Here is an 18,559-nt window from a genome sequence, read left to right on the forward strand (position 1 = left end):
TTTTGTGTTCCTCTCAAACTAGATCGTCTCTTCTGAAGGGTATTTACAAATTTGATTAATTAATATTATTAATATTATTGATATTATTATTAATATTGATAAACGGTTACTAATCGTTTAGTACCATTTGGTTGAAGGGACACAATCTTTTAAGGATTGTGAATGTTCAAAACATTGCGTCTATTGGCTAAAGAGACACAACTCTTTAAGAATTGTGTATGTTCAAAACATTGTATCAATTGGCAATAGAAAAGACACAACCATTTGTATACGTAACTAATCATAATTGCTACGTGCAATATGTATAAATAAGTCCTTGTCCACTATTTCATAAACACAAGTACTAAGTGTACATTTTAATCAACTATTAAGAAATTTTCTTTGTTCAAGAGAGTTGAGAATTTCTTACCATTGCTAATTAAGAAATTCTTAGGTTTTATTGTATCCTGAGATAGTATTGTCATCAACCCTATAGCAACTAAGTGTGGAGACAAATATCTCTCTAAAAAAAGCGATCTAATCGTGCCTTGAAACCACTACACAAATATAAGATTTTGTCATCTTCTCATACTAATATACCCAACATCTTCCAGGTGGTATATATCCCTTGAACACTTTAGATGAATTTCTACCCAGCTTAAGATGTTTCACGATCAATCTTTAGTTCAGCTGTCTAATGTTAACTTTTTCCAATGTGATGAGATGAAAGATTTTCCTAAGATGACCTGAATATTGATTCAAATAGTTATTAATGTTACAAGTGTGTAAACTTCTTATTTTACCTGCAATGTTGGTAGTACGTTCTTTTATCTGTTATCATGCTGCTCCGAGTAAGTCTTGGCCAAGATTCAATTTTAAATTTAACCCATTGAAGTAAACACTAAGTTGGTTTAGAAGATCGATTCATACATTAAGTCAATGAAGATCAAACTACTTCTTGCTTCACATTGTTGTTCTTTCCTGTTTTGAGAACGTAAGGAAGCTGAACTGCAGTGCAGCGTATGTATGGTCGCTCTATAGATATCTTCCTGTTGTCATAGTTTACACTTCTTACTATCCTCTCTCTTTGGCAATAATCCTCTCGCATTTCTTTGTTATGTTAGCTAACAGTTTCTTGGCTACTGATGTAGATCTCAGAATCAGGTCAAGTATTTCAGTTGCAACTCTCAAAGTTATGGTTCTATACAATTTTGTGAATAGTACTTTCACCTTTACCGAATTAAACTTTGTTCAGAATTATGCGTTTGTTTACAGTATGAATTCTAGCTTCTAAAGGTAGTTTGTCAAGGTGTACTAAAACACGCTTGTATGGTGTTTGCCTGACTGAAATCTTTGAAACTTTTTTCCTCTGTTTATTTTATTTTGTATTGCACTGTAATTGTGTAATATTATAATTACATTTGCTGTCCTACAACTACCATGAACTAAACATTTCTCAATTTCCCTTTTGAATCATTTAATTGATAATTACAGAAAAATGAATAAAAGTTGTTTAAATATCATTCCGCATTTCAGAAATACTCCTTGTGAAAGTTGAAACGTGTAGTTGTCTTGTGGCTCATCTCAAGTGATAGCTTCTTTAACTCCTTTGCTAACACTGGCATCCCGCAGTAAAACACCCCTGCAAGTATTATGATTAGCTTGTTAGCATTGTCTAATATTCTGATGTAACAGAAATTGGTTCAGGTTTTGAGCAGCATATCAAAATCAAATCACTTGTTTGCTAGTCCCTCTTCAGTGCACCTGCTTTCTATTGGTTCAGGTTGCATGTTTGTTATTGAGAATCATTTACTGTTTATAAATATCTAATTATTATTTTCTACTGAAAATTATGAAAGTAAAGTCACTGGTAACATTTTTAATATAGGAAAAGTTATTACATAACTAGTTAATAATATTCAAAGACCGGCCAATAGATGATTATTTTCACTCAATTAACCGTCAAATGGAAATTATTTTACCATGATTTTATCTTTTCACATTTCATCTTTTTATTTATGTTGATTATCAGTTGCAGAATCTATAACATCTAACTGTGACATTTTTTTTTTTAAATATTAAGTTTTCCATATACATAATAAGGTGCTATAAATTGATTGACATGATATCAATTTCATTCAATGTTCTTGAGATTTACCAATTGATACTTCATTGTAAGATAGCTTGTCTCCATCAATACCTACTGGGCTACTTTACTCCTACGTCACTGACTTTCAATTAGTTTCTTCATTTTTCTTTCATGAAAATAGTTACTCTTTCCATTTCAAGTATATTTATCAATGTTGTATGACTTCGGAAAAAGTAGGATTTATAGCCTGACTTGCTAATTTGAATCATATGAGAAGCATATATAGGACAAAGTTCATGTTTAAATTCTTATTCATTGCTTCTTCTCCAAGTATTACTAGCTCTTGAATTTCTTTCAGGAAAACAGTTCTACCCTTTGTAATAAGTGGTTTACCTACTGTAGACTGCCGATGTTTAGAGGCTATCTTTGTGAAAACTTCTCTCCAGTTAGGCCTAGCAAAGTGCGTCCTTACCTGTAACCAAGAGAAACAATAAATTAAAGAAATTCATGTTCAGGTTTGTGGTTACTGTCAGATGATAATTGTTCTAGTTGTTCAGAACATAAGGCAACAAATACCCAATCTTCATCTCAATAATTTTTTTATTTTTATTCAGAAATTAAAAACCTCCAGGCAATGAAGATCTTACTCGAGTGCCTGATAGGATGTCAACCCCGTGTTTGGCATGGTTTAGTGCTTGAATCATGGTAATTAAGGTGGATCTTGCATCCCCCTCTTCATAGACACTTGTAAGATAGTTGTGAAGTTCAATTTGGCCCTGTTCCATGTGATAGAAGGAGTGAGAAGAAAAAAAAAAGAAGAGGATAGTTTCTTGGTTTTAAGTTTTTTGTATTAAATGATAGTGCATTAGAGTAACTCTATGCACAATTCAATATCCTACTTTGTGGTCCATTTCTGCAACTTGATCCAGCACTCCTTCAAACCATTCAAAAGATCCAGGTTCTCTGGTAACCCAGTAGAAGTAAGCATTTGTAGTCCTTTGTGTTCTCTTGTTTCCACTTGGCGTCAAATTTGAAGATGCAAAACTATTTAAGCTGTCTCCTGATTTTGTTGTTTCCGTCATTGATTCCTGCACATGAGATTATACAATTGATATCTGAAGAAAAAGAAAAAATCAACTTTACGAAAAATCTATTAAGATTATGTATAGTACCATTTCATCAATTACTCTGGTTTCATTGATAAGATTCCTGAGAATGCTAATGAAAGGAGTTGCTCCAATTCCTAATCCTATGAGGAGCAATACATCATAACTCTGGTAGTCTTGTGCTGGGGCTCCATAAGGGCCATCTAAGAAAAGTTTTGGCTGTCTGTGTAAAAGAAGTTTCCATTAATTAGTTTATCATTGCAAGATTTCCATGGAGGAGAAACATAGTTGGCCTTTGGTCTCTACTTACCTTCTTTGTTCCATCTGCACTAGCTCCCCTAGTGTTGCTCGATTACTATCCAAAGGTAATGTTTCATCATTTTCTGTGAAAACTCGCTTGAGTTCTTTTGTCCAGTCTCCTACTGTGCGAATGTGAACACTTAGGTACTCATCTCCTGGTGCTGACGTGATGGAAAATGGGTGCCTAAAACATAAACATTGTTGTTGTTGTTTCTCACATATAATAATTGATGGTTGATGGTAAGTTATGAGATGTGTTATTTGTATGTCAGATATTTTAGACACTCACCAGTAAACTACTGGTTTTAACCATGGAATTTTTAAGACACGGACAAATTTATTCATAAATGAATAAAATTAGTTTTGCTCCCCAAAAAATGGCTTTTATATGACAAAAGAATTGAAACATTAATTTTATTCATTTGTAGATTTATTAAAATTCCAAACTTTTGGGTAGAAATAACAGTTTTTTCTCTTTCATGAATACAAAGTTTTATTTATTTATTTATGAGTAGTTTTGTTAACATTCTAAAACTTTCATTGATAGAAATAGTAATTTACTGAGGCGGACAAAAAAACATCATTCATAGTTGGATTAGGTCCATGCCCCATCAAATCTACATATAACATTTTTATTGATAATTGCCGAGAGATAAAAACATGCTTACCACTCAAATGGAGAGATATTTGGACACTGTAAAAACACGTACTGTCCGCTCTTGTACTTGAATCCAGTTGGCTTGCACATGATTATGCTGAAGACATTTCCTGGTAGCACCGAAACCTGCTAGGTCAAAGGAAATTTATATGGAAAAAATGTAATTCTCATGTTATATCATCATGCTGTCTCCAAGTGTTTGACTGAGGAGAAGAAAACGGAATGGAAAGGACGGCAAAAAAAGAAAAAGGAGAAATCTCTCTTTCTGGTGTTTGACATGTTTAAGCAAGAAAAAGGAGAGGAAGTAGTGGAGATTGTAGATACAAGGGAAGTGTTGAATTTTTATTAAACTATATCGATAATACAAGGATTTGCAAACAATACTCAAGACTAAACCGAGGATTGCATTTGTTACCTTTACAATTTTTACTGAATAGTGTGCTGATCTACGATTTCTTAGACTGCGCTCTGCTATATACAGTAACAGTGGAACAGCTATATACATCCATGTCTGAGAATTAAGAGAAAACATTGTTTTCAACTTTTTCACATATCTGATCAAATGTATTACAGTTCAAGTTCTTACCGTTTTCTTATACCACTGATGAGTCAAATATAAGAAATATCCATGGAGAATCAACAGAATGTAGACAAGGCCAAGAAGGTGGTGCGAGTACCAGAATGCATTGAAGCCTGTCAATCTGTTAAAGGGTGGTGGAAGCCTGAGTGCACTTCTCCGGAAGTGATGAGTTGCGAGTGTAAAAGAGATGAGCATTAAAAGAACCATTAAGATTCCAGTGGCGCCTTCAATGCTGGTCAGAAGTGATGCGTATGTTGGTTTTTTCTGGTGGAAATCTGAAGCTATGAGTGAAAATTTTTCTGGAGATGAATTTATGAGTAGAGGGAAATCACACGTCAGATGAGTGAATGCATGGACAGCAACTCCAATAGCTATGGCAAATGCAATAGTCTGAAAGAAATGACAGGGTTCATGTCAAATTGTGTAAGCACCAACACTATACGGTAACAAATTTATTGAAATAATGATGAAGCGCAACGCATCAAATAACCACTCTTACCTTGTGGAAATTAATATTATCATCAAAAGAGACAAACTTTCTGGCTCTTGTGGAACGAAGCCAAGTGAGTGTGTTCCGACAAACAGGTAAAAGAATGAGAGCCATATTGAACTTGAGAGTCTCTGCAGCGCCTTTAGCCACAGGTATGCAGTAGCCCATGACTTTGAAAGTTGTTCTGTTTCTGTATTGGTAAAATTTCCAAGCAAAAAGGCATGCCATGATAACCAACCACAGTAACAAAATCCAGCCCCTCCTCCAATATTCTAGCTCAAGGAACTGAAATGTCCAGAAGAATCTTTGGAACTTGCTTCTGGGCCTTGACCCACTCAAATTCTGACTCCAGCTTACACTACTGCTACTTAGTTGTCTGCTGTAGTTCATGTAGTTATCCTTTTGTAGTAACAACATTTCTAACTGCCACAACTGAACAAGGGGCAAATACTAACAAGGTCAAGAAAGCATAGTGAATATTGTTACACAAATAAGTGTACATAACAGGATAAAAAGATTGATGATGATTCTAACAAGTAAATCTTCCAACTTGCTTTCCATGTAAACTAAGTATGCCTATAGTTATGGTGTCAACAATAACTATACAAGTGTTGTTAAAATTAAACTCATATTTTTTATTTTTTAGTAATATATTTTTAACTATATAATTTTAATTTTAACAATATTTTTTAAAATATTATAGCTATCGTAAGTCTATGACATGCTAAAATACACCTAAACTAATATGTCTAGTTAGTTTCTAATCTATTTTTTATCTTGTCATCGTTTGACACTTGCTAATGGAACTGTTAACTGCTGATATGCCATTTTAGGTACAGGACTACAGGTCACACCAGCATATTGAAAACGATGCCAAGAATGAAAAATACAATATTGTTGTTTGACCAATTTGAACATTTAATCTTATACTGATTCTTTCATGGTTCATATATTTTTCTTCCGTGATTTTTTCCCCTCTTACCTCGATATAACCCAGGTTTTCTGGGTCCAACTCTTCCATTATCAATGCAGCGTATCTTTCAGCTTGTTCTTTTAGCTTCGATAATTTATTTGCAGAAGCACTGAGTGTTATGAGCTGTTGAAAACAGAATATTGATCAAATGATAGTAAAAATTTACCCAAATATTATTAACATCAAGCCATCATCTAATGTCATCAATTAAAAATACTGCTAACATAATTTTTCCCAAAAGAATGTTAGCATAAAGTCATCTGTTGTATTTGCATTATTACAATTTTTGTTTTCACTTTAATTTCCTTTTCTGGCTTTAGGTGGGTGTGTTTGAGACTATTTACTTTATTTCAAATTGTGCGTTTGACAAGATTAATGTCGATCAAATTTATAGGTATGCTATATGTCTATTATTACAAAAATTTATGAATCAAACAAGTCAAACATATAATTAAATATAACAATTTTAGATACATACCTAAGTTTTAATCAAGATACAAATATTTCAACAGTATAAGACTACTTACTATTCGATCGTAAATCGGTATATTTAGTAAACATAAACAATTCAACCAAGTTTTGAAGTATACATGTTAAGGCTTGGTTTGGTAAGTGGCTTGTGTTTTTTCAAAAGTGTCTGCACACAAGTATCTTATTTCCATTCGTATTTGATAAATTAAAAATATAATATATTTATATTTGTAATTTTTAAAAGTTGAGAATGCTTTTAAAAATACTTAAAGAGAAGCCTTTTAATGTTGACTTATGCTTATAAAATTTTAAAATTTTAATATAATCTCTTATATAAATAATTATCTAAATTTATTCTTATATTTATATTTATTGTAAATTTTTTAATTTTAAAAGTTATTTTACCAAATACAATTATTGTTACTTGTAATTATTAAAATCTAATTTTTAATTTGATTTATCAAATATAAATGTTATCACTTTTAAAAAATTATATTTTAAAAACTAATTTTAATAAACTATTTTCAAAAAGTAAGATAATAGCAAATCAAACCTAAATCTTTAAAATTTAGCAATTAAATACTTCATGAGCCTGTTAGAGATGTGTGTGTGTGTGTTTTTTCTTTTTCTTTTTTTTTTTTTTTTTTTTTTTTTTGGGTTCACAGTTCACACAACTCACACACATTCTAATTAAGGATTCATCTACTGTCTCTAGTGAGACTTGAATCATTTAGCATATTGAGAAAGATGATGATGGACCACTTAGCTAAAGCCTCAGCTGCAGTTGTTACTTGTTAGTGGGTTATCGTACATTTATATGTAGCAGCTGAATTATTAACATAATTCTTTGAAGCCCAACCCACAAACAAAAGATATGTAGCAAATTAGCAATACACCACTAGAGAAGCCCCCATAGTAACAAGAAATATTCTAGCTCGAATCTATGTTTTGTCCAAAAAGAGAAAAGCTCAAATCTTATTTCGAGACCAAAATAAGAATCTCACGTGTTATTGGCCTACCATTTTATATATAATCATAGTTTTATATGTAGTTTCGAGAATATTTTGATTATATTTATTAATCGAATTTTATTGTTACTCTAGCGCTAGACAGTTCACAATAACAATTATAATAAATTTAAAAATACTATTTATATATTAAAATTAACAATTAAAATTAGTTGTTATATATTTATATATAAATATATGTATTATTTAAATTATTTTTAATATATATTTTATATTAATAATTAATTTTAATCACTGATTTTTATATTAATTTGTATTTTAGTTGATACCGAATAGACAAAAAAGGAGTATCATTTACCATGTTTAGCTATTTTAATAACATTTTCAGTGGCAACGTTCTCTGTCTTTTCTCCAAAGACTTTTAGATACTGTTACCATACTAGGTCATTCGTTTTTTTTTTTTTTTTTTTCCAATTTTTTAACCCTATTTTATTCAGCTTTTCTCGTGTCTCTCTTTACCACGTCCAATGATATTTCTCTTTGACAGATGCGTGCGTGTTAACAAACTAAATACTTCGAAACCAGTATTCATTATTCCACTACAAGAAATAAAATCTTTTGCTACATTTTTTTTTACGTTTTAAAAATGTAGTTAAAAAAAGTTAATGGTCACACTTTTATAATAGTGGCCATTAATTAAAAATTTGACCACATTTTTTTTGTCATATTTTAAAAAAATGGTAAAAAAATTAATGGCCACACTTTTATGAGAGTAACAATTAATTAGAATTTTGACCACGTTTTTTCTCATTACGCTTCAAAAACGTAGTCGAAAGGGGTCAATGACGACTGTGCGACTGTGCCTGAATATATGAATATAAGTAATATCTTAAATTGATTTTTATTAATTTGGAATAAATTAATTTTTAATAAAAAAAATTTTAAATTGAATATTTTAAAATATTAGACAAATTAATCTCAAATAAAATAATGGACAACTTAATTAGTCTCCATTATTTTAATTTTTAAATCATTTAATTGTGCAACTATATTATTGTTTAGAAAAAAAAAATTAAAACTGATGATTTTTATTTTATTAGGATTTATTTGTATATTATTTTGAAAGTTCAGACATTAGTTTGTCAAAAAGAAAAAAAAAAATTAAAAACAAATTTGTACGAAATAAAAAAATTATGGATGATAACTTAAAACATGACTCTATATTAATTTTCTTCGTCACCTCAAATTTTCTTACCTCTTGCACTTCCACCCTTGTAATTCTTCCATCTTCATTACTGTCCGCCCTGAAATAAATAGACCGCAAGATAATATATTTAAGGAACATAGTCAAAATTCCATGTACCTTTGTTTCTCTGAAACCAGGTGTTCAAAATTATGGTGAAAGATGGATAAGCTCTATTTATTGACGTTGTAGTTAAAGTTAATAAAGACGAAACAACATTATGAATGACGTAAGTTAATTTAAAGTTTTGTTTTCAATGAAAAATTTAGACACAAGTCTTAAATGAAAATTAATACCCTACTTTTACATTATAAGATATAAATTTTATGGAAAAATTGAACTGAATATTATTACCTCCGAAAAATAAGTAAAAGTATTATTTGTTTATTACAAATATGTTAGGAAGAAATAGAAAATTAATTTAAAATAATTGAAAACAAATTTATTTTATATTTTTTAATGATTGTTTATTTTATTTTATGTTTTTTATTATTATTAAAATAGTTATATAATATTAGATATAAAAAATATATAATAATTATTAATATTACATGCATAAAATTATAAATATTAAATTAAATAAAATAATTTTAAATTATTATTTTTTAAATATTTTTTTGAAGTAAAAAAACTCATCACAACAAGATGGAACAAATTATCTCCTAAATATTATTAGGATAATTATTTTGATCGATGTAACAATAATAGAAAATAAAAAATAAAATTTTATATCTATTATATATAATTGGAACATATTAGAATGTAGGAGAAAGTGGAACATATTTATCATTTTAACATATGTTTATTACTCTTACCATATATGTTTATATATATATATATATATAACGTGCTAAACATGACGGCGATTGTAGGTGAAAAAGGGGAGATTAGGAATGGTTGGTTGAAGAGTAAAGAAAGAAAATTGATGAGTTTTCGATTTATTAAATAAAATCGTGCATATATAGATGAATTTATAATGTTGGCTTGAACTACCACAAAGCTGACTTATTAAAATTTAAGCGATTTGTTATGTATTTGGATCAACTTCTTTTATTCAATGATAGGACATGGCCGTTTCCAAATCGCTTTCTTAAACTTCTTTATATGAATTTAGATGAAATTACATATTATTTATATGCTACGCAAATTAGCTTAAAAGAAAAATAACAAAACTCATCTAAATGCTTGTTGACTCTTTTTCCTTTTCCATTTTAATATGAAGTATAAGAAAAACAACGGGAAATAATTATTATTCAGAATATGCACAACCCTAGCTATAACGAATCCCAGTTACAAATTAAATACCGGAGCATGAACATATATTATAAACATCATACAAAAATCCGAGTCTATTATTGTTGGACTATGACATTTTAATAAGCTATACGAACTCTACTGATCAATGGTTATCGAAACGGACATGTTGCATGTTCATGACAAGGATTCTAAACGATGTTGCAAGGAGAACTAATACTTACATGTCAAAGAAAATCTGAAGGCGATTATCAAAGCTTTGATCCGAAATTTGCAACCAGAATTGATGCAACTCTTCCTTCGTTATTTTGCTGACTCTATTTTCTTTTCTTCTAGCTAACGTATCAAATATACCCACCGCAAATTCTTTTGAATCCTCCATCCCTTTCATTAGAATTAATGGAATAAAATTATGATAACACAACTTAGTAGATTAATTAGTAAAATAATAATTTGAGTAAAATTGTGTTCTGAAGTTAGCTTGAATATTTTTCGTCCTCATTATGAATATAGCTAGCACGCTATTTAGTGTTTTAAGTAACCCTTTCTTTTCTTACTAATAAAGTTAACTTATTCCATTTTCTAAATACCCTGTGACCATGAGCAAAAATTGTAACTGAACAGATATAGACATATTATGCTATATATGCGGATTTCAGCTATCAAATACGATTAGCCAATACCTTACCAACTTAATATTTTTTAAAATCAAAATAAGCAAACAATTTAATTAAACTATTAGTATAATATGGATGCTCGTGGTGCGACTTGGATTGTTGTTCAACTGAAATTAAATAATATATTGTGGTTTGGATTAGAGATTGATTTATTTGATTTTGAGATATAAAACAAGGATTACAAAATAAAAATAAAAATAATTAACTTGAGTTAGTAAAATAAATAAAAGAAAACTCATTCACACACTTAAAATGTTATTTAAGTAAAAATGGTACATGAATAAAATAAATTATGTAATGAATTAAATATATTATATGTGAAAACATAAGTCTGAAAATTAAATATTAGTATTATATTATGTAGTTTTAATTAGAATGAACCAGATTACACTGTTATACCTGAAAGTTGATTCAATTCATGCTTTGTTAGAAATAAAATCTGATGGAATCTAAATTATTGTAGTTTTAATCGGTTTTAGATTTAAATTAAATTAGATCACCATTTTTAATTGGATAGATCTAGTTTGAACACTTAACTAATTAATGTATATAAAATTTTTTATATTATTTAAATTTCAATTGCACTAATAATATAAAACAATAAAAATAATAAATAATAAAGCCAAACTGTTTGATTGAGTTGTGAATTGATGTTCTAACGTAACCTTTTTTTTAAAGAAGAAAATAATAGAGGATTAACCACTTTACTTTCAAATATGCAAAGATTTAATAATTCAGCAACTTTTAGTTCAAATATTGTTATGAGGTGAAACTTTCAGTTCTAACTTTAAAAACAATGCGTAATACGTATAAAAGAAACGCTTTCCTTTATTGCAAACTCATCAATTTCAAGCTATGTTAATTAAATTGAGTATTTAAAGATTTAAATAGTTAAATCATGAAAACTACATGACCAAAATACTATGATGAGGCAAGAAAATTTTCATGTTAACAGAACGCCTTCTACACTCATCTCTTCACAACAATTTTCTCTACACAAAAACAAGAAGATTAGCACACCATTTGATTGCTCTAGTAAGTAAGAGTTTAATTGGATAATATATATGCATAAATTAGTAGTTTTAAGCTGGGATAAAAAAAGATTAAGATAAAATAAATTTAAAAAAGAAAAAGAAAAAAGAAGACGAAGAAGAACACACGCGTAGGTACGTACCAATGCATTCACCGAAGTCCTCTCGAGCGAGCAAGCCATCCTTTGAGAGCAACATGAACCTCTCTTCCACCTTCTTCCACAGTTCCTCACTACTACCATCACACCCTGTCTTGCTGATGAATCTCAAACCCTTCAGCGCACTCTGCGCGCTCGATCTCGACCGTTCAATCTGTAACCGCATCCTCCTCGCGTTCCGTGCTGTCGCCACTGGATCTTCAACACTTACGGTGCCGCCGCTCTCCGACGATACCGAGTTCCGCGACGACGCCGATCTTATCCACGGGAACTTTCTCCGAATCCGCGACGCAATCGACAGACTTCTCGGCACTCCGGCACCGATGGCGCCGGCTTCCTCGCCGGCGCAAGAAACTGACGACGGCGATGCCACGGGAGCAGAGCCGGCGGCGGAAACAGACGATGGAGATGCGTCCGGAGCGGAATTTGCCGGCGCGACGTTGCAGAGCACGACTGCGTCGTCGTCGATCTCCAAGGTGATTTCAACGAGCTCCTGGTGGTGGTTGCTACGGAGGTTGTTGAGGAACACCGGCAACATCGCGCCGTAGGAATGTCCGGCGCCGCCACTACCGGACGCTGGCGACGAGCTTCCTAGGTTTTCCGGTAACTGGATTTCTTCTGCGTTGCTGCATCTCCGAAACGACGACGTTTTCATCTAATCAATGCAGTCTTTCTATTTCAAATTTTTTTTTTATGTTTTCTCTTCCAATTTTCTAGTGCTACTTCCGTCTTCTTAATGACTTGTTTGGTGTTTTTCTTTTCTTCTTTGTTGCTATTCTCTCGCTAACCGACTCACAAATGCAAAGCAAGTTCAGAGAGAGAAGGAGGTTTTGGTTCACACGTTTGGGCGCGAAGCTGTGTCTAAAAACAAAGGCAAACACAAAGGGTTGGAAATTGAAAACACAAGACAAACACCTCTCAACGAATTTGTGCACACGATTTCAACGCCAATGTGCCCTTATTGCTACCACCTACGAGAGAGTAGTAGTTGAGATCTTCATTTTCTTTCCTTTGCTAATCAATTTGAAAATAAATAAATTTAACAAACTCAACCTATAAATTGTAATATATAAATATTGCAAGATACATACAGTTGTTGGTGGAAGAAAAAATAGGAGTATCTTAGTGGTATTATTTTGTATTTAAACAAAAAATGCTCTTATATATATATATATATATATATATATATATATATATATATATATATATCTTAGCTTAAAATCTTAATAATCATAACCATAAAATGCTGAATGCGTCTTTGTCACAATTAGTTTCTTTTCTTTAAAGCCTTGGAATATATATACTCCCAAGTTTGCTCCTTTTATTTTTTTTTCCCTTTATTTTATTTTATTGATTAACGAAAGAGGAGTGCATTAGCTTGTATTGACATGTAGTACAAAAGTTAATTGCAAGTGGAGGAGAATTAATGCATTGTTCAATAAAAACAATAGAAAAATTGGGGTAGTTAAAATTTGGTTGCGATAATGGAGGTGACTACACGAATGATTGAAATAAGGAAAGGTCAAGGTGTAAGGTAAGTGAATGGGACTTAGAATATTAATAAACGGAAATGGAAGTACTTGGTAACCAAACAAAATCAGCTAAAAATAGTCATAACTTGTCTTATTTAGTATTTATTAATTGTTGCGATAATTAATTAATGCTAAATAAGGCAAGTTCTGGCTATTTTTTTTGTCTGCCTAGCATTATCCATTAATAAACAATACTTGAACCTATTTTTCTTTTCAATAATACTCCACGTCCATATAAAAAATTTATCCAAGTCATTCAAACACTTTTTTGTTAACGCGTCTCCTTCCTCTTTGTTAACGCGCCTCCCCCTTCCCCTAAGTTACGTGAAATACACGCGTGTTCTCTCTCTTTCCTGTCAACATAATAGATTTACGTAGACCTCTTCTTCAACGTAAACATTCTTCTCACTACAAGAAAAAAGGTCTGTCGGCACCCTTTTTTCTTGCCACGCTTTTAAAGCGTGCCGAAAAGTGGTCTATGGGCACGCTTTTGTGAGGGTGGCCACTAATTTGTGATTTGACCACGCTTTTTTTTGCCACGCTTAAAAAGCGTGGCGATAGAGGGAAATCGGCACGCTTTTACGAGGGTGCCCACTTATTTGAAATTTGGCCACGCTTTTTTACTGTTACGCTTGAAAAGCGTGGCGATAGAGAAAAATCGGCACGCTTTTATGAGAGTGCCCACTAATTAAAAATTTGGCCACTCCTTTTTTTTTGTCACGCTTAAAAAGCGTGCCCATAGAGAGAAACCGGCACGCTTAAAAAACGTGGCTAGTTTGTATTTCAATGGTTACCTTTTTAAAGCGTGCCCATATTCTATTTATTTTGGCACCCCACAAAAAAACGTACCGATAGAGTTCCCTCCCCCAAATTTAGTTTCCCACCCAATTGTTTTTCACACTTAAACTTTTTTTTCCTTAGTTTTCAATTTTAACCCTCAAACAACATCACACTAATTTTAACTGATTAAAAGTGACCAGGCACAAAAAAACCCTAAACGTGACCCGCGCCATCTTCATCCTCAAACAACATCTCCATTAACGAAACAACATCATCCTCATCTTCATCGTTCGTCGCCTTCATCGCACCCATGACCGTTCATCGCCTTCATCCTCATCTCTCTAAGCCAATGACCTTCGCACCCATGCCTTTCCTCTACCCTCACACCCGACCCTCTCTCTGTCGAACCCTTTCTCAACCCTCGTTCATCTTCATCGCACCCAGCCGTCATCTGTGTAAGCCAATGACCGTCGCACCCATGCCGTTCGTCTTACCCTCGCACCCGACCCTCTCTCTGTGGAACCCTATTGCTGTTTCTCAACCCTCGCCCATCAACACAACCGTCGTTGGCCCTCCTACTCCCTCAGCGCAGCGGCCTTTCTCTCGCAAACCCTCATAAACACTGGTAAGTCTTTCTTCCCTCTGATTCTCTGTTTCTCTGTTCCTCTATTTTGGACCGCTGAGACTTGCATGTAGTTTAATCACAAAAAGTAGCAAATTGAGTACCAAAACAGACTGCTTAGCTGCTCCGGTTCCAGTACCAGCATTTTATTATTTTAGTGAGTATGATTTTTTACTTTTTAGCACACATCAGAGTAGTGCTGCTTTGTCACCTCAGTAGATTTGAATGATTATATTTCATAGCCCACACTTGTTCAACCTGGTGCCATAATGTCATTATGGGCTTTCCCAAATGAAGTCTCCAATGCTGACATGGCACCAGGATGAGGGATTTAATGGTTTAGGGATCTTGGTTCTTGATGCTTATTATGAATAGGAATGTGGTGTTTGGATGTGATTTTTTTTGTGCCAAATAATCACTTTTTGGGCTGAAATTTTTAGCTTTCAGCTTTTTTAACTTTATAGAAAATTATGTTTGAGAATCACTGTTTCAGAAGTGAAAACAAGGTTACCCTATCCCTAACAATGCAAAGTATCAGCTGAACTGTTATCAGTGTTCTTGTTCTGAATCATAAGAATTGTAGCTTAGAAGCTGAAAACATATGTCTATTGTATTGTTGTCAATTTTATGTGTGAGTAAAACATATGTAGTTTTGTTGATGTTTATGCTTCTCCAAATTTGCAGATGGATGATCTTGTCCACATTGAGAGGTTTAATCATGACTGCTCCAGGGAGCTTCAAGTGGCATCTGCTAAGCGGCACAAGATATGCTCTCAGAATTTTGACTTTTTCCTTGTGCTTGATTTAGAGGGTAGAGTTGAGATTCTTGAGTTTCCGGTTCTAATGATTAGTGCTAAAATAATGCAAGTTGAAGACATTTTCCACAGGTTTTGATCTGCCACTTTATAGTTATTCATTGAACAAAAATAGTACGTGCTTGAGCTTTCAATCCTCATGGGTAACAACTGGTTTGTGCATCGTGCAACATATTTGAGTTTAGTATACTTTGACCTCTTAATTATTATATTCTGAATTTAAAAATTAAACTGTTACTATGTGTATATGAGGATTAACATTTTCAAGATTTGTTCTGTTTATAATTTTACTTTTCCAATGTTCACTTAATAGGTTTGTGAGGCCCACAGAAATGAGTAAACAAAGAATAAATGAATACATTGAAGGGAAATATGGAAAATTTGGGGTTGACAGGTATGCAGTTTGTTTTCTGCATGCCATCTCTTTTGTTGTTCAATTGTTCATGCTTGTCATCTGTGTAAAAATCTTCTCAGTTTTTCTCATTTTCGTTTCTCCCATAAAAAGAGGTTTAAGAAGCAGGTAGAACAACTCTTCATGCAGTGCTGCTGCTTTCATACTATCATCTGTACATTATGGTTTCTTGTAAACATTTTAGGAGAGTAGTTTTTGCTATGATTTGATATTTGATTAACAGTGGATTAGATTCGTGAAATATGATCGACTGATTTTAATTTCAGGATGACTGATTGCAAAAAGTCATATCCTTAGAGTGCTTACCTAAGGATTAACTCTGTTGTTACTGCCCACATTGTGTGCCATACTAATACCTTTTTAATTTTTTCTAGGGTATGGCATGACACAGCGGTACCCTTCAAGGAAGTTATTCAATAATTTGAAGCTTGGCTGATGCAACGTCAATTGTGGAAAGGTGGGAGCCTTGTTGGTGCAGCATTTGTAACTTGGTAATATCTCAGTTCCAGAGTTCACCTCATCCACTTTTACATTTTCTCGTTTGTAGTGTCATTTCTTCATATTAGTTTAATGTGTTTCTGTTACTGTATCTCGAATTTAGCAGTATGTGTGTGTAGTATATGGTGGTTTCAGATTTAAACCCTTCATTTATAAGGAGAGACTGAGCTTGGAATTATTTCCTATCTTACATATCTTGAATAATTTGATTGGTTTTTGCATGGAATCCTTTTGCTTTTGCAGTGGAAATTGGGATTTGAAGACAAAGGTACCTCAGCAGTGTCAGGTATCAAAACTAAAGCTTCCACCATATCTTATGGAGTGGATTAATCTAAAAGATGTATATCTCAACTTTTATAAAAGAAGGGTAAGTTCTTTTAATGTAAAAAGCTGAGGGTATAATTTTATGATATCAAATATTGTTTGCTTTTCCCATGATGACCCATAAAATCTTGGGTACATGAATTGTCTAGCAGAGTGACAACTTGATTTAATACCATTATACCAATATAAGGTTGCATTATCCTGTAGAATTTTGATTTAATCCTAAACCAATATAGCTTAGCTTGATATGTTGTTTGAGTGTGGTGCAGCAATTTGCTATGAAACTATGAATAAGGAGTTTAAAAGGGGGAAATTGTAATGTTGTTTTATTGTATTCAGAATGTGATTGGTTTTGTGCTTTCTTATTGTTACTTGAGATTAGGGTTTGAAATTATGCAAATTTACTTTAGATGAAGTTCTTTCATACAGTTACTGTTCTGTGCATAGTTCATTATTGAGAGGGTGTGGTAGATTTACAAATCAATTTTCTTCTTTCTGGATATTAGAGAGGGAGCAATGTCTTTTGATTATACCAGTGAACTTTATTGAAATTTGTATGTTCTTCACTTTTTTGTGTTGTTTTTGCTTATGCTGAAATTAATAGAATAGGTCTATAATTACTACATATAGTGTCAACTTATGTTCTAAACAATTTTTGATGATATCTGCAGGATGATGAGAGCCACAATCACACAGAGTGTTTTAAAGCAAATGGTAGCAGGAGTTCTTCCTCCCACATCAACTTTTTGTTAATCATAGTTCTGCTGTATATCACTTTTTGTTTTTCCATCCTTCATATCTTTGGGAACATTACAGTTTTAATTTAAATTATTATTATAGCATGTAAATAATTAATGTAAATCAATAAAAAATTAATTCTTATGCCTTCTAATTTTCTGTTTTTAATTATGATAGAACTGTAATTTTTTAATTATTATTATGCATTCTAATTTTTTTTCTTTTTTTTTAATTTGACAAAGGAATAGGCCACGCTTTGAAAGCGTGGCAAAAGGTTTTAGTGGGAAAGCCACGCTTTTAAAAGCGTGGCTGTATGTGCTCTATCAGCACGCTTTCAAAGCGTAGCCAAAACCAACTTTCTTGGCACGCTTCAAAAGTGTAGCGATATGTGAACTTTTCGTTACGCTTTAAAGCGTACCAATAGATTAACACCTATGGCCACGCTTTTAAGCGTGGCAAGACTTGAAAGCGTGGCCAAAAAGAAAGCGTGCCGATAGATCCACAAAAGCGTGGCGATAGAGCAACCGGCACGCTAGCAGATGTGACCCTTTCAAAAGCGTGCCGATAGCTCAAAAAGCGTGGCGAAAAGCTATTGGCACATTTTTTTGCACTTTTCGGCACGCTTTTAAAGCGTGACAGAAAGCTTATTTTCTTGTAGTGTCTTCTTCTTCTCTTCTTCAATATTAACGATTTGTATTGTAACTTTTGGATCTGCAATCTTTGCTGTTCATCGTTCTTCTTCTTTTTTCTTCTCTTCTGGTTATTGTTCTTCTCTGCTGCTCATCTTTCTTCTTTCTATTCTTCTTCGTTTTCTTCTTCGATTTTGTGGATTTATCTTCTTCGTTTTCAGATTTCAATATT

At 32.4% G+C, this 18,559-nt stretch overlaps 1 protein-coding gene and 1 pseudogene across 3 annotated transcripts; one reads left to right on the plus strand and one right to left on the minus strand.

The window, feature by feature from the left end:
- Positions 1-1,331: 1,331 nt before the first annotated feature.
- On the minus strand, positions 1,332-13,021 carry LOC107630596 (Riboflavin synthase-like superfamily protein). Of its 2 annotated transcripts, none has more exons than XM_016333792.3 (14): positions 11,963-13,021; positions 10,336-10,495; positions 8,870-8,918; positions 6,185-6,298; positions 5,212-5,634; positions 4,719-5,102; positions 4,548-4,643; positions 4,143-4,258; positions 3,485-3,658; positions 3,241-3,397; positions 2,968-3,156; positions 2,716-2,844; positions 2,462-2,540; positions 1,332-1,621 (listed from the first exon to the last, which is right to left on the minus strand). In XM_016333792.3, the coding sequence occupies exons 1-14, from the start codon at positions 12,630-12,632 to the stop codon at positions 1,512-1,514; spliced, it is 2,850 nt and encodes a 949-aa protein (XP_016189278.1). In that variant the 5' UTR covers positions 12,633-13,021; the 3' UTR covers positions 1,332-1,511. The 2 variants fall into 2 exon arrangements, with proteins under 2 accessions (XP_016189278.1, XP_088365967.1); XM_088509841.1 differs by having other exon boundaries at positions 1,463-1,621; positions 2,466-2,540; positions 11,963-12,935.
- A 1,427-nt stretch (positions 13,022-14,448) lies between these two features.
- Positions 14,449-17,852, plus strand: LOC107633283 (putative exonuclease domain-containing protein At3g15140; annotated as a pseudogene). The gene is made up of 6 exons (XR_015907534.1): positions 14,449-14,914; positions 15,596-15,798; positions 16,040-16,120; positions 16,513-16,629; positions 16,880-17,003; positions 17,632-17,852. The product of XR_015907534.1 is annotated as a putative exonuclease domain-containing protein At3g15140 (transcript).
- Positions 17,853-18,559: the final 707 nt, after the last annotated feature.

The sequence above is a fragment of the Arachis ipaensis genome, chromosome B3, assembly GCF_059453495.1.
Source record: "Arachis ipaensis isolate K30076 ecotype BB chromosome B3, ASM5945349v1, whole genome shotgun sequence".
Classification (NCBI taxonomy): domain Eukaryota; kingdom Viridiplantae; phylum Streptophyta; class Magnoliopsida; order Fabales; family Fabaceae; genus Arachis; species Arachis ipaensis.

Excerpts from the sequence above, each read along its gene's own strand:
- LOC107630596 (XM_016333792.3), bottom strand. The coding sequence starts at position 12,632 with ATGAAAACGTCGTCGTTTCGGAGATGCAGCAACGCAGAAGAAATCCAG. Across the intron at positions 6,299-8,869 it reads CAAGGGTGGAAGTGCAAGAG|CTCATAACACTCAGTGCTTC; the intron begins GTAAGAAAATTT and ends TGTTTTCAACAG. Across the intron at positions 3,157-3,240 it reads CCAGAGTAATTGATGAAATG|GAATCAATGACGGAAACAAC; the intron begins GTACTATACATA and ends TCTCATGTGCAG.